This window comes from Phoca vitulina, unplaced genomic scaffold (genome assembly GCF_004348235.1).
Source record: "Phoca vitulina isolate PV1807 unplaced genomic scaffold, GSC_HSeal_1.0 scaffold25, whole genome shotgun sequence".
Lineage (NCBI taxonomy): Eukaryota > Metazoa > Chordata > Mammalia > Carnivora > Phocidae > Phoca > Phoca vitulina.
In genome coordinates, this window is record NW_022589728.1 from 622,342 (window position 1) to 635,859 (window position 13,518).

At 35.6% G+C, this 13,518-nt stretch overlaps 1 protein-coding gene across 5 annotated transcripts in view; it reads left to right on the top strand.

Moving 5' to 3' along the window:
* SPIDR (scaffold protein involved in DNA repair) overlaps positions 1-13,518 on the top strand; it is a 562,488-nt gene that overhangs the window by 477,735 nt on the left and 71,235 nt on the right. For all 5 annotated transcript variants that reach the window (XM_032421906.1, XM_032421904.1, XM_032421905.1 and 2 more), the window contains one exon: positions 12,081-12,221. In XM_032421906.1, coding sequence (XP_032277797.1) covers positions 12,081-12,221 — 141 coding nt within the window. The remainder of the gene's footprint in view (positions 1-12,080; positions 12,222-13,518) is intronic.

A 13,518-nucleotide genomic window follows, 5' to 3' on the forward strand; every position in this document is an offset into this window, starting at 1 on the left:
CTCAATCTTTATGAAGAATTAGGGCACACCCAAATAAATCATTTCTGTATTATTATAGAAATCTCCCAAATGGCAAATACCCTAAGGAGGAAAATAAAAGAATGAAGAAAATAAAACAGAACCTCATAGAAATGTGGGACATCATTAAGTGCACCAACATACATGTAATGGGTATGCCAAAAAGTCAGGGGAGTTGGGAAGAGGGTGCAGAAAAAAATATCAGAAGAAAAAAAATGCAGAAGAAATAGTGGCTGAAATGTTTCAAATTTGACTGGTGAACTTTACTCATCTGAGAAGTTCAAGAGCTTCAAGTAGGATAGACCTAAGGGCTTCATACCCAGACATATCATAGTCAAAATGTTGAAAACCAAAGATAAAGAGAAAACCTTAAAAGAAACAAGTGGAAAATGACTCATTATATAATAAGAGAACCCAGTGAGATAAGAACAGACCTCTCATTAGACATAATGGAGGCCAGAGGCAATGGGACAATATTCAAAATTTCAAAAGAAACAAATAACTTGCCTCACACTTTCTTTTTGGTCTTTAAATCCTGAGGTTAAGTCAGTAGGATTGAACATTGTTGTTTTTTTTTTTTTTTTTTTTTAAAGATTTTATTTATTTATTTGAGAGAGAGAGAATGAGACAGAGAGAGCACATGAGAGGGGGGAGGGTCAGAGGGAGAAGCAGACTCCCTGCCGAGCAGGGAGCCCGATGCGGGACTCGATCCCGGGACTCCAGGATCATGACCTGAGCCGAAGGCAGTCGCTTAACCAACTGAGCCACCCAGGCGCCCATGAACATTGTTTTATCTTAAGCAACTCATCCCCTCATTTTTGGTAGGCTCCAGTTGTTCATTTTGAAGTAGTCTAGCTTTTTACTTGTTTGATCCAGACCTAATTATAAGCCTATTTCTTACATAAAATTTTTTTCATTCACAGAGTCATGAGAAATAAGTTTGTACTATATAAATGTCTTATAGCCACAACATATTAAATAATGTCATACATATATGTGGAAATGTTTAGTTGTCTTTAGATGGTAAATTCTTCTGGGTACCATGTGCTAAATATTGCTTATGCACAATAAGCAGACCTAAAACCATATATTCATTAGGTGACTAGTCAGGGATTTCCTGGTATTCTAGGGTATAAAATATATTTGCAAGGAGAATTGAGCACAGTAATAATTATATGTGATTTTGATATATTTTTCTCCATAGATCTGGTAAAGTATATTTTAGAAAAAATATTGCTAGCAACATTTTGATGATAGTGATGATTTTCAAGGAATACCTATTAACATCTTTGAATTTTAGTGTTTGATAAAACATAATTTGGAAATATTTTTAAATAGACTGTTACTTCTTGTTCATTTACACTGTCACTTTGTATTTACTGTTCTTTCAAAGATTTCAACCAATTATTAAATATTTAGAGTTTTGGTTTCTCTTTATTCTTACGCCTTTAGACTGTGCTGTCCTATAGGGTGGCCACTAGCCACAGGTGGTTATTTACATTTAAATTAATTAAAATTAAATAAAATCTAAAATTCAGTTCCTTACATTAGCCACATGTGGCTAGTGGCTACATTAGACTACATTCCATCAGCACAGAGAGTTCTCTTAGACCACATGCTTCTTTAGACTTACTGCTAAGTACAGCAATATATAGATCAGTTTCACCTGTACTTGAAATATGATAGAGACTTAGCTCTGGAAATTATGTTGATAATTTCCCATTTTTGTACATTCAAAGAGATATATGAAATATGTTTATGTATTCATTTTATTTTATTGATTTTTTAAAGTTCGATTTTTTAAAAAAGATGTATTTATTTGGGAGAGACAGAGAGAGTTGTGCGTGTGAGAGGAGGGGGAGGGGCAGAGGGAGAGAGAAACAAGCAGACTCCCCACTGAGCGGGGAGCCTGATGCAGGCTTGATCCCAGGACCCTGAGATCATGACCTGAGCCAAAATCAAGAGGCAAACCTTTGACCAACTGAGCCACCCAGGCGCCCGTACATATTCATTTTATTTTTTGAATTTTCTTATTTAATGCTGTACAGTCTTGGGCAAGATACCAAATCTTTCTGATCTTCTGTCTTTTTTGTGCTAAGTAAGGATAGTAATAGCCAGCCTAGCTCTTTGTGGCCTTTTGAGGGTAAGACAATGCAAATAGTAAAGGGCCTGGCACTAACTAACTGCCATCAAGATGATGAATTTCTAACCCACATACATTGTGAAAAAATTCTTATTTTAATCTTCTGATTTGTGGGATAAATACTGCAATAACTGATCAGGGAAGCAGACAAAAAAGTAAAGATAGAGATATTTGAAAAACACTCTTAAATAACGTGACTTATACATCATGTACACAACCCCCTACTTAACAACTGGACCATATGCATTCTTCTCATTTGACCCTTTCATAAAAATTGATTATCTTCTAGACCATAAAACAAGTCTCTATAGATTTAAAAGAATCATTATTAGAAAACACATTCTCTCACCTTAGTGCAATTAAATTAGAGTTAATTTAAAAAATATGTATTTTAAATCCTTATAGAAAAAAAATTTAAAAACTGCCAAATAACTTATGGATTAAAAAAGAAACAATAAAGGAATATTTAAATTCCTAGAACTGATAAATAATAAAAATACTAAATACAAAAGTTTGATATTTATAAGAAATTTTGTAGTCTAAACTCACTTTAGAAAGAAGGAAGGCTCAAAATTAATGAGCTAAGCCTCTAATACAAGAAATAGTTAAAAATAGAATAAATACAAAGAAAATAGAAAGGAGATCATAAACATAAGAGTAGAAATTAATGGCATAAAGGAACAGTAAATAAACAAAACCCAGAGTTGGCTCTTTGAAATGTTAAGTATTTCTATGGTAAAATTCATAAAGAAAAAGAGAAGATACAAATAAATAATAGTACTAGCACAAAAATAGACACATAGATCAATGGAACAGAATAGAAAACCCAGAAATAAACCCACAATTATATAGTCAGTTAGTCTTCAGTGAAGTAGGAAAAAATATACAATGAGAAAAAGACAGTCTTCAACAAATGGTGTTGGGGAATCTGGACAGCTACATGCAAAAGAATTAAACTGGGCCACTTTCTTATACTATACACAAAAATAAATTCACAATGGGTGAAAGACCTAAATGTGAAACCTGAAACCAAAAAATCCTAGAAGAGAGCACAGGCAATAATTTTTCTGACATCAGCTGTAGCAACATTTTTCTAGATATGTCTCCTGAGGCAATGGAAAGAAAAGCAAAAATAAACTATTAGGACTACACCAAAATAAAAAGCTTCTGCACAGTGAAGGAAACATCAACAAAACTAAAAGGCAGCCTACTGAATGGGAGAAGATATTTGTAAATGATATATCCAATAAAGGGTTAATATCCAAAATATATAAAGAATCAATATAATTCAATACCCAAAACCCAAATAATCCAATTAAAAAATGGGCAGAAGACATGAACAGAAATTTCTCCAAAGACAAACAGAAGGCCAATAGACATATGAAAAGATGCTCAACATCACTGATCATCAGGAAAATACAAATCAAAACTATGGTGAGATACACCTCACACCTGTCAGAATGGCTAAAATAAAAAAGAAACAAGTGTTGGCAAGGATGTGGGGGAAAAGGAACTGTCATGCACTGTCGGTGGGAATGCAAACTGGTATAGCCACTGTGGAAAACAGTATGGAGTTTCATTAAAAAGTTAAAAATAGAACTACCCTATGATCCAGTAATCAAACTACTGGGTATTTACCCAAAAAATAGAAAAACACTAATTTAAAGGGTTACATGCACCCCTATGTTTTTTGCAGCATTATGTATAATACCAAAATTATGGAAGCAGCTCAAGTGTCCATCAGTAGATGAATGGATAAAGATATGCAAACACACACACACACAAATATTATTCAGCCATAAAAAAAACAAACTCTTGTCATTTGCAACAACATGGATGGAGCTAGAGAGCTAAGCAAAATAAGGCAGAGAAAGATAAATACCATATTATTTCACTCATATGTGGAATTTAAGAAACAAAACAAATGAGCAAAGGGAAAAAAAAGAGAGAAAGAAACCAAGTAACAAACTCTTAACTATAGAAAATTGATGGTTACCGGAGGGGAGGTGGATGGGGAGATGGGTTAAATAGGTGGTGGGAATTAAGGAGTGTACTTGTGATGAGCACCGGCGTTGTAAGAATTGTTGAATCACTAATTATACACCTAAAACTAATATAACACTGTATGTTAACTATACTGGAATTAAAATAAAAACTTAATAAAATATACATATATACTACAAATCTTAATTAACTAATTAATTTAAAAATGTAGACCAAATGGACAAATCCCTAGGAAAATATATTTTTTTTATCTTAACAAAATGTCTCAATTAAAAAATAGAAAGCCCAAATAGCCCAATTATCATTAGAGAAATTGAGTTGATAGTTAAAAATCTTCCCAGGAAAAGCACTAGATCCAATTCATTTTTTTAGTAAATTATTTCAAACTTTCAAAAAGCAGGTCATTCAAATCTTATACAAATTTTTCAAAGAAAAAAAGAATCCATGTCAACTGATTATATGAAACTACTATAAATAGTCTTGATATGAGAAATAAAATTAAATCTAATTTGAAAAACAAAATTAAAGGTCATTATCACTCATGGACATAGAAAACTCCTAAACAAAATGTAGCAAATAGGATCTTGGCTTTATCTAAGGAGTAAAAAATTGCTTTAACTTAAAAAGCTGTAGGGGCACCTGGGTGGCTCTGTTGGTTAAGCATCTGCCTTTGGCTCAGGTCATGATCCCAGGGTCCTGGGATCAAGCCCTGCATCGGGCTCCTTGCTCAGTGGGGAGTCTGCTTCTCCTTCTCCCTCTGCCCCTCCTCCCTGCTTATGCTCTTTCTCTCTCTCAAATAAATAAATAAAATCTTCTAAAAATTAACTTAAAAAGCTGTAATTGTCATTTACAACATTAGCAGAGGAGGTAAAAACATAGTCATTTCAGTTAATATGGAAAATACATTTGATAAGGTTCAACACCCATTCATGATTAAAAAAATTTTTCAGCAAACTAAGAATGTTTAACTTGATGAAGGATATCAACCAAAAAACCCTATAGCAGGCATCATTCTTAATTGTAAAACACTGAAGATATTTTATTCAAAATCAAGATAAGGATGCTCAGTATCATTGGCTTCTCTTCAGCATTGTGCTGAAGGTCCTATCGTACAGCCAGAAAAGATAAATAATTAAAAAACAAGGATTGGGAAGGCTGAAGCAAAGTTGTCATTATGCATAGATGAAATGATTACATAAAACTTCATAAAAAGTATTACAAATAATTTTAGTAAGATTGATGGATTACAAAAAGTTCAATATATAAAAGTCAACTGTATTTCTATTCACCAGCAACAGAGCAACAAACAAACAAAAAACTATTGGGGCTCCTGGGTGGCTCAGCCATTAAGCGTCTGCCTTCGGCTCAGGTCATGATCCCAGGATCCTGGGATCGAGCTCCGCATTGGGCTCCCTGCTCGGCGGGAAGCCTGCTTTTCCCTCTCCCACTCCCCCTGCTTGTGTTCCTGTTCTTGCTATCTCTCTCTCTGTCAAATAAATAAATAAAATCTTAGAAAAAAAAACTATTTAAAATATCAAACACAAATAGAAAACTATATTATAAAATTGGCCTACGGACCCTGCAAAGGAAAAAGATTGATGTATTTGTGCCAGTCACTGTGCTGAGCCCTGTATCATTGCTCGAATGCTCTAACAGCCCTCTCAGTTGGTTCCTTTATTCCCATATTGAGTAAATTCAAGTTCATACAGTAAGTAACTTTTTTAGGGTCCCAGAGTTACTAACATGACATTTCTTTCCTCCCTGGGAAGCCATTTGTGTTCCTTTGAATATGATGTTATTTATGGGGAACATCTCTGGTGATTCAGGAAAAACAAGTTGATCAGGGGTCCCTTTTCTGTTCAGACCTGTCACACTAGCACTAATTATAGGAGATAGTATTTACTGAGCAGGAAGCGGTAACAAGAGGGTGGAATTCTTTGTGTGCTGCTGATGAGTTAACTCTGGTTTGGACTGTCTATTGAGTAACACAGTTCCAGTTCATTTGAACCAATGAGGACGGTTATTCTACCTCAGGCCTGAGCCAGTGAGCGCCTCCTGAGCTTCAGCTGTGTGAGCAGGACAAGGTGGAAGAGTGTGTGTGGCCAGGCATGAACAAAAGAGGGAGAAAGAAAGTATTAATATCTCTTCTCTAGGGCAGAAGAACAAACAAGAGCACCATTCCTTGGTTATTTGAGATAAAGGCAAATATCATAACAGATATTAGGAAAAGGTACTAGCTAATTCCTCGTCTCTCCCTTTTAAACACAAGCAATCAAAAATTGTCTCTAAGTTTTACAAAGCAGATCCATGGAGATCTTTATATTCATCTTGACTTTTGAGTATATTAACAAACAATAATGCTTACAAAAAACAGTGCTGGATGCATCAGTATAGTCAAGCAGGCATTAATTGAGCTGATATAAGAACCCTCTTAAAGGAAGCCTGAGGCTTCCTCCTTAGGAAATGAAGCCTGATTCCCCAAGGTTCTGCCTCAGCCTTCCTAATTAGACATGGAGCAGAGAGACAGGTCAGGTGATGGGGTAATTAGGGGGTGAATAGGCCTTTGAGGGAAAAACATTAAAGTACTTCCCTCCGAGAGGTTATGATACGAAATGGTCTGTGGACCAAAAAAGACATTATAAATTCAACACAAAAATGTATACTTTCATCCTTGCTTTCACATGGCATACTGTTTTAAATAAGACAATATTATGAAAGAGTAATCTTTCATTCTTTCCCACTTGGGGTTCAGATTAAAGTCATACAGTATCGAACAGTTAATAAAATTATTTTCAAGTGATTTAATTGAAGAGTATTTACTTTTCATTATATTACACTAGCAGCCTTTAAAATGATGCATAAATCCCTTACATTCTGACCTTAATATTCTAATATGATTCTTGTCAAACATTAAAAGTATCTTTTGGGGGTACCCGGGTGGCTTAGGCAGTTAAGTGTCCGACTCTTGATTTCAGCTCAAGTCATGATCTCAGGGTTGTGAGATCAAGCCCTGCGTTGGACTCGGTGCTGGACTGGAGCCTGCTTAAGATTCTCTCTCTCCCTCTTCCTCTGCCCCTCCCCCCGTCTCTCTATAAATAAATAAATAATAAATAAATAATAAATGTATCTTTTGAAAGTTACAGAGTGAATAAAGGTCTTCTAGATAAGTAGCCTCATTATGGACTAGTTACAGTTTATGTATATCTTAAATAGTTTGACTTAGCAGTGGGAAAAATCATTGCCTCTCTATAAAGATTAGATTAGATATTCTGGATTTTATGGCATGCAGTTTGCCATGAGTTTATTCCTTGTTGCCTTCTTGGTGTTTGCCTTGCAGACTAGAATGCTAGTTGCTCTGGGATGCTCTCTCCAGTTCCACTCTGCAGAATTAATCAGTCTTCTTCTACATTCATATAACTTGTTACTGTAATGTGATATTATGGCACAAAAATACCAAATTAAGTGTTTTGCATTTAAAACCTGATTCTGCTCCCTCCTTACTATCTTCAGTAGGTTTTTTAAACATTCTGAGTCTCACTTTCCTCATCTATCAATATTGCCTAGTTTCCTCAGTTGAAGGATTAAATAGATAATACGAGAATGCTATAATTAGCCATAATACATTATATTAGTGTTAGGTGTTAATGTTGCTCAATGTTTTATTTGATTCTCAATTATATTTTTATTTGACCACTTCCCTCCTTACATATCCTACAAAGTATAAGCCCAGTAAGCTTCAAATGAATGCATTAGTGACTGAATACAAGAAGGAATATTTCTGTGAACACTGTGCAATTAGGTATTATGTGAGTTTGCTGTGTGTGTTCACAACAGAGCCTCATTCATTCTCTCAAACATGGAAGGAGTATTTAAGAGCCTGCTATAGCTCAGAAAGAGAACATGAGAGCAGTTTCAACCCTCATGTTTTTAGGGTGAAGTTAGTAGTTTGTATGTGGTTCCTTATAATGGAGAAGATTTCATGAAAAGAATAAGATTTTAAGTTTTGTTTCATGAAACATCAGTAATGTATTTTTCCTTTTTTTAAATATCCAAATATATTCATAATTTCATACTCCGAGAGCTATCTCTAAAAGTAAGTGGTTTTCAGTATTTGTCGAAGATGTGCAAGAAAACATGTGCTTAGATGATATCACAGTTTGCCTTTGAAAGTTCGTGTATAATGACAAGGGGAAATGCCTCTTTGCAAACCATAATATTTTTCTAATGGATTTTTAAGCATTTGATTCTTTCCCATTGTTTGCCAATTTTTAGCACAATGAGTTGGAACCAGAGGTACCAATAACTTTTCCTGTCTTTTCTCCATAATTATCCTGTTTATCCAGTGGAATCTTCTTCAAGTTGTCTCCTATACCCTTTTTTATTTATTATTTTTTTAAAGATTTGTTTGTTTATTTTGGAGAGAGAGAGCAGGGGAGGAGCAGAAGGAGAGCAAGAGAGAGTCTCAAGCAGACTCCACACTAAGCACAAAGCCAGATGTGGGGCTCAATCCCAGGACCATGAGACCATGACCTGAGCCAAAATCAAGAGTTGGAGCCCAACTGACTGAGTCACCCAGGCACCCCACCCTTTTTTTCTTTAAACAACTTTTTGAAGGTATAATTTACATGCAGTACAGTTTACATACATACAATAAAATGCACCCATTTAAGCAGTGGGTGAAGACATAGATTATTTCCATAACCCCAAAAAGTTTCCTATGCCCTCTGCTGTCAGTCCCTCCTGGCCCCAATTGCAGGCAACTACAGATCTGCTTGCTATTACTGTGGATTTACTTTGCCTTTTATATACTTTTCATAGTTTTTTTTTTCCACTCAGCACAATGTTTTCAAGATTCATCGTGTATCAGTAGTTCTTTTCACTGCCAAGTAGTATTCCACTGTAAAGATATATCACAATTTATTTATCCATTCAGCTATTACTGAACATTTGTCTTGTTTCCAGTTTGGGGCTATTTTTTTTTTTTTTAAGATTTTATTTATTTATTTGACAGAGAGAGAGCACAAGGAGGGGGAGCGGCAGGCAGAGGCAGAGGGAGAAGCAGACTTCGTGCTGAGCAGGGAGCCCGATATGGGACTCGGTCCCAGAACCCTGGGATCATGACCTGAGTCAAAGGCAGACGCTTAACCGACTGAGCCACCCAGGCGCCCCTATAGTTTTAATACTTATTATCAAGTAATGTATCCAGTAATTTTGGAACTTTGAATTCTTTTTTCCATTTCCAGTTTTTCAGCTCCCCCTTCATTAATTGATATTATTGGTGGTGGTGTTATTTTATCCTACTGTGTTTGTTTTGATTTGTTTATATTATGCTGAGTAGTCCTTGTATCTTAGACCTTTTTCCCAGAATATTCTCCTTCTTCCTAAAATGCATAATTTAGAAATTATTTTAGTAATTATCTTCATATCTAGTAAATATTTCAGGCTCTGTAGGTGGAAAATGTGTGCAGTGTTTCTTTATCTAAAAATGCCTTTATTTTACCATCATTCATGAAAGACAGTTTTGCTGGTACACAGTTTTGAAATGTCTTCCAGAATTCTGAAAATATTTCACTGTTGTCTGGCTTCATTCATTGCTTTTGAGGAGGCTGATGTAAATCAAATTTTTATTCCTTTGCAGATGGTCTTTTCACCCTTTTTGCTTTTAGAATCTTCTCATTGTGTTTGATGTTCTCTAGTTTTATTACAGTATGTGTCCTAGGATGGATTTCCTATTAGTTGTCCTGCTTGGTATTTGTTTCTCTTCCTGTATCTTTGGATTCATTTCTTTCATCAGTTGGGGAGAAAATTTGCAGTTCTTAAATGTACAAATTATTGCTTCTCCTTCCTCTATTTTGTTCTTCTGAAATTCCTATTAGACAAATATTAAGATTTTCTCATTCTATCCTCTGTACTTCTCTTTTCTCTCATGTTTTTTTATCTCAGCTCTCAACATGCATTCTAGGTAATTTACTCAAATTTATAACCCAGTTCACATATACACACTCTTCAGGTACATGTAACTGTTTGTTTACACCTATTTAATAACTTCTTTATTTCAATAAATGTAGTGTTTCCTTTTTGAAAGTCTGTTTCATTCTTCAAATCTGCCAGGTCATGTTGTACAGCTTTTTGTTTTGTATTTATATCTTTGTGATTTTACCTTTTTAAAATAGTTATTCAGTATTTCATATCTTTTAATTCTAATATGTCAAGTCCTCAGGAGGTCTATTGTTTTGTTTTATTTTTTACTCTTCCCACACATAATGATTTGTTTCCTTATACTAGTGGTTTTTTTTTTAAAGATTTTACTTATTTATTTGAGAGAGAGAGAATGAGAGACAGAGAGCATGAGAGGGAGGAGGGTCAGAGGGAGAAGCAGACTCCCTGCAGGGAGCCCGATGCGGTACTCGATCCCAGGACTCCAGGATCATGACCTGAGCTGAAGGCAGTCGCTTAACCAACTGAGCCACCCAGGCACCCCTGTACTAGAGATTTTTATTCAAACACATGTTTATTTGATTTTACTCCATGACAACTAATGATAAAATTAAAGGTGATTTCTTTCAGACAAGATTTACCTTTGCCTCTGTTGTGAATCAGGGGGACCCTGTGGACCTGGGAGAATTAATTGGGAAGTCTAGCTTCTAGGCATTATTTAAAGTTCATTGTTTCATGGACATCTAGGTCACTCAGTCGGTTAAGCGTCTGCCTTCGGCTCAGGTCATGATTCCAGGGTCTTGGGATGGAGCCCTGTATCAGGCTCCTTGCTCAGCAGGGCGCCTGCTTCTCCCTCTGCCTACCACTCCTCCTGCTGTGCTCTCTCTCTCTGACAAATAAATAAATAAAATCTTTTTTAAAACAAAGTTCATTGCTTCAGATTTAGCATTCTTTTCTTCATCATTTGTCATCTGTTCTTTCCTAACATGCACTTTACTGTACACCCTCATCTTTAAAATAGTTTTGTTCTGGGGCACCTGGGTGGCTCAGTCATTAAGCATCTGCCTTCGGCTCAGGTCATGATCTCAGGGTCCTGGGATCAAGCCCCGCATCGGGCTCCCTGCTCATCAGGAAGCCTGCTTCTCCCTCTCCCACTCCCCTGCTTGTGCTCCCTCTCTTGCTGTATCTCTCTCTGTCAAATAAATAAATAAAATCTTTAAAAAATAAAATAAAATAGTTTTGTTCCTCACAGTCTATTTGGTGGTGTTATTTACTGCCTAATTTTTTTTAGGCTTCAGTAAATATTTTCTGAGAATGTGTCATTTCATAATAAATAAGACTTGATTTACCTGAATTATGAAGTGAGAGGATTGGAAATTCCATCATAAATAGGTTTTTATAAGTACTACCCTTTGAACTTAAAAGTTTGGGGGAATCCCATCATGTCACTGGATATCCATCATGTCTGTGTTGCTGCCAGCAGGGATGCTGGTTTTTTATCCTGTGGGATATGCATGTCTGTAAATATGTACCTTCTCAGAGAAAGCCCCTTATTGTTGTTCTTATCATAGTGTTACACTGAAGCTTGTCTCAGTATTGAGCATCCATACGAAATAGAAATGTTTCCTGTTATAACAGACAGGATAAAAATGGGGAGAGAGGATAATCTCTTTTTGGGCAGTGGTAATATATTATATTTGAAAGGATGATCTTCTTTGTGTGCTTTTAAACCACATTTGGCTTAGGGTTTAGTTCTATGCCAAAAGAGAATTCTGTTTCCTTCTGTATTTTGTGGATAGTGACCCAAACACCTGTTAAGTACAAATCTAAAGTGCATATTTGAATTCAACTTCCTTTACCTTGATTTACCCATTCAGGAAGATGATTACAATGGATTTCTAACAAAGGAGAAGGAAATCCTGACCTCTGTAGTGAATCAAAAACTGTCTCCTAAAAAAATGTGAATACTTTTTTGTAGAGTCTGCCTTCTCGTGCAAGATGCCTATGGGATGTTCAGTGAAGTGCACTCTGAGGGCACCATCTTGAAGGACCAGCAGTTGGAAGGAAAGTCCTGCAGCCTGATGGGAATGAAGGTTCTACAGAAGGCTACCAGAGGAAGGTGAGGACACTCTCTAATAGCATCTAGTTTGCTACAATGGCTGGTTCTTTTATTAGTGTTTTATCTTTTTTTTTTTTTTTAAGATTTACTTATTTATTTGAGAGAAAGAGAGCACAAGTGGGGGGTGGGGCAAAGAGAGAGAGAGAGAGAGAGAGAGAGACTCTCCAGCAGATTCCCTGCTGAGCATGGAGCCAGAACTGGGGCTCGATCTCACAACCCTGAGATCATGACCTGAGATCATGACCTGAGCCAAAATCAAAAGTCAGATGCTTAAGCAACTGAGCCACCCAAGCGCCCCTTATCTCTTATTTTTAAAGACAATAAACTAGATCCTAGAGTTTGCCTGTAAAACTAGGCCAGAGCTGAGTCAAGCCCATAAAGTACTTATAGGGGAAAAATTATAAGTGGCAACAAAAACAATAATGCAGGTTTAGTGATTCTTAATTTTATTAAAAATTAAGAAGATAAAAAATGTTCTGTATGTGTGTTTTAATTCTAAGATTTTTTTCTACATGTTTTCCTTGTTAAAAAATAAGATAGCTTTGCATGAGTCAGTTTATGTAAATGAAAATATAACTTACTGTAAAGGCATTTTATAAGCTTTAAACAAAATTCTTAAGTTGTCACACCTTTTTGCTTTCCATAGTAAGAAAGTTTTGTTCTCTATCAAGTTTCATGGTACCCTACCTTAAAATGTGGTTTTGGATAGGCAAGGTAGAATGGTATATAGATCTGGTCCAAACTATGGCTATTACATCTCCAATAATCATTCTAAATCTATAAATTAGAGAAAAGAAGAAACATTTTTAATCAAACTATTCAGTCATATAGAGAATTAGTGTAAACAGTGTATTTGCAATTTTCTCTATCTTATTGTAATCTCTCTTTACTTGAATAGTGTATTATTTTAACTCTCTTGATGTTAATTTTTTACCTAATTATAGTAACATCTGAGCTTATACCAGTATCTGAGAGAGAAAAAAACCCATTATGAATATATGATGTTCTGATTTTGAAGCAGTTATTGATAGCATCTTCCAGTGCATAATGAACATTCTAGCCATGGTCATTCTAAATTGTGAGCATTTATTGAGTGTTGTCCTGACTGACCTATGTAGGCAGTCAGCATTCCCAGAGACCATAACTCCATGTCTCATCTGGCTTTCATATGGTACTGTGCAGGTGAATGATGGCTCTGCCCAAGAGCTTGTTTTCCTGAAAAACATGTATTTCATGGAAAGAGTCCCTATAAACCCTGGGTAGATAGACACAAGAACACTGATCCATGCAGATTTGT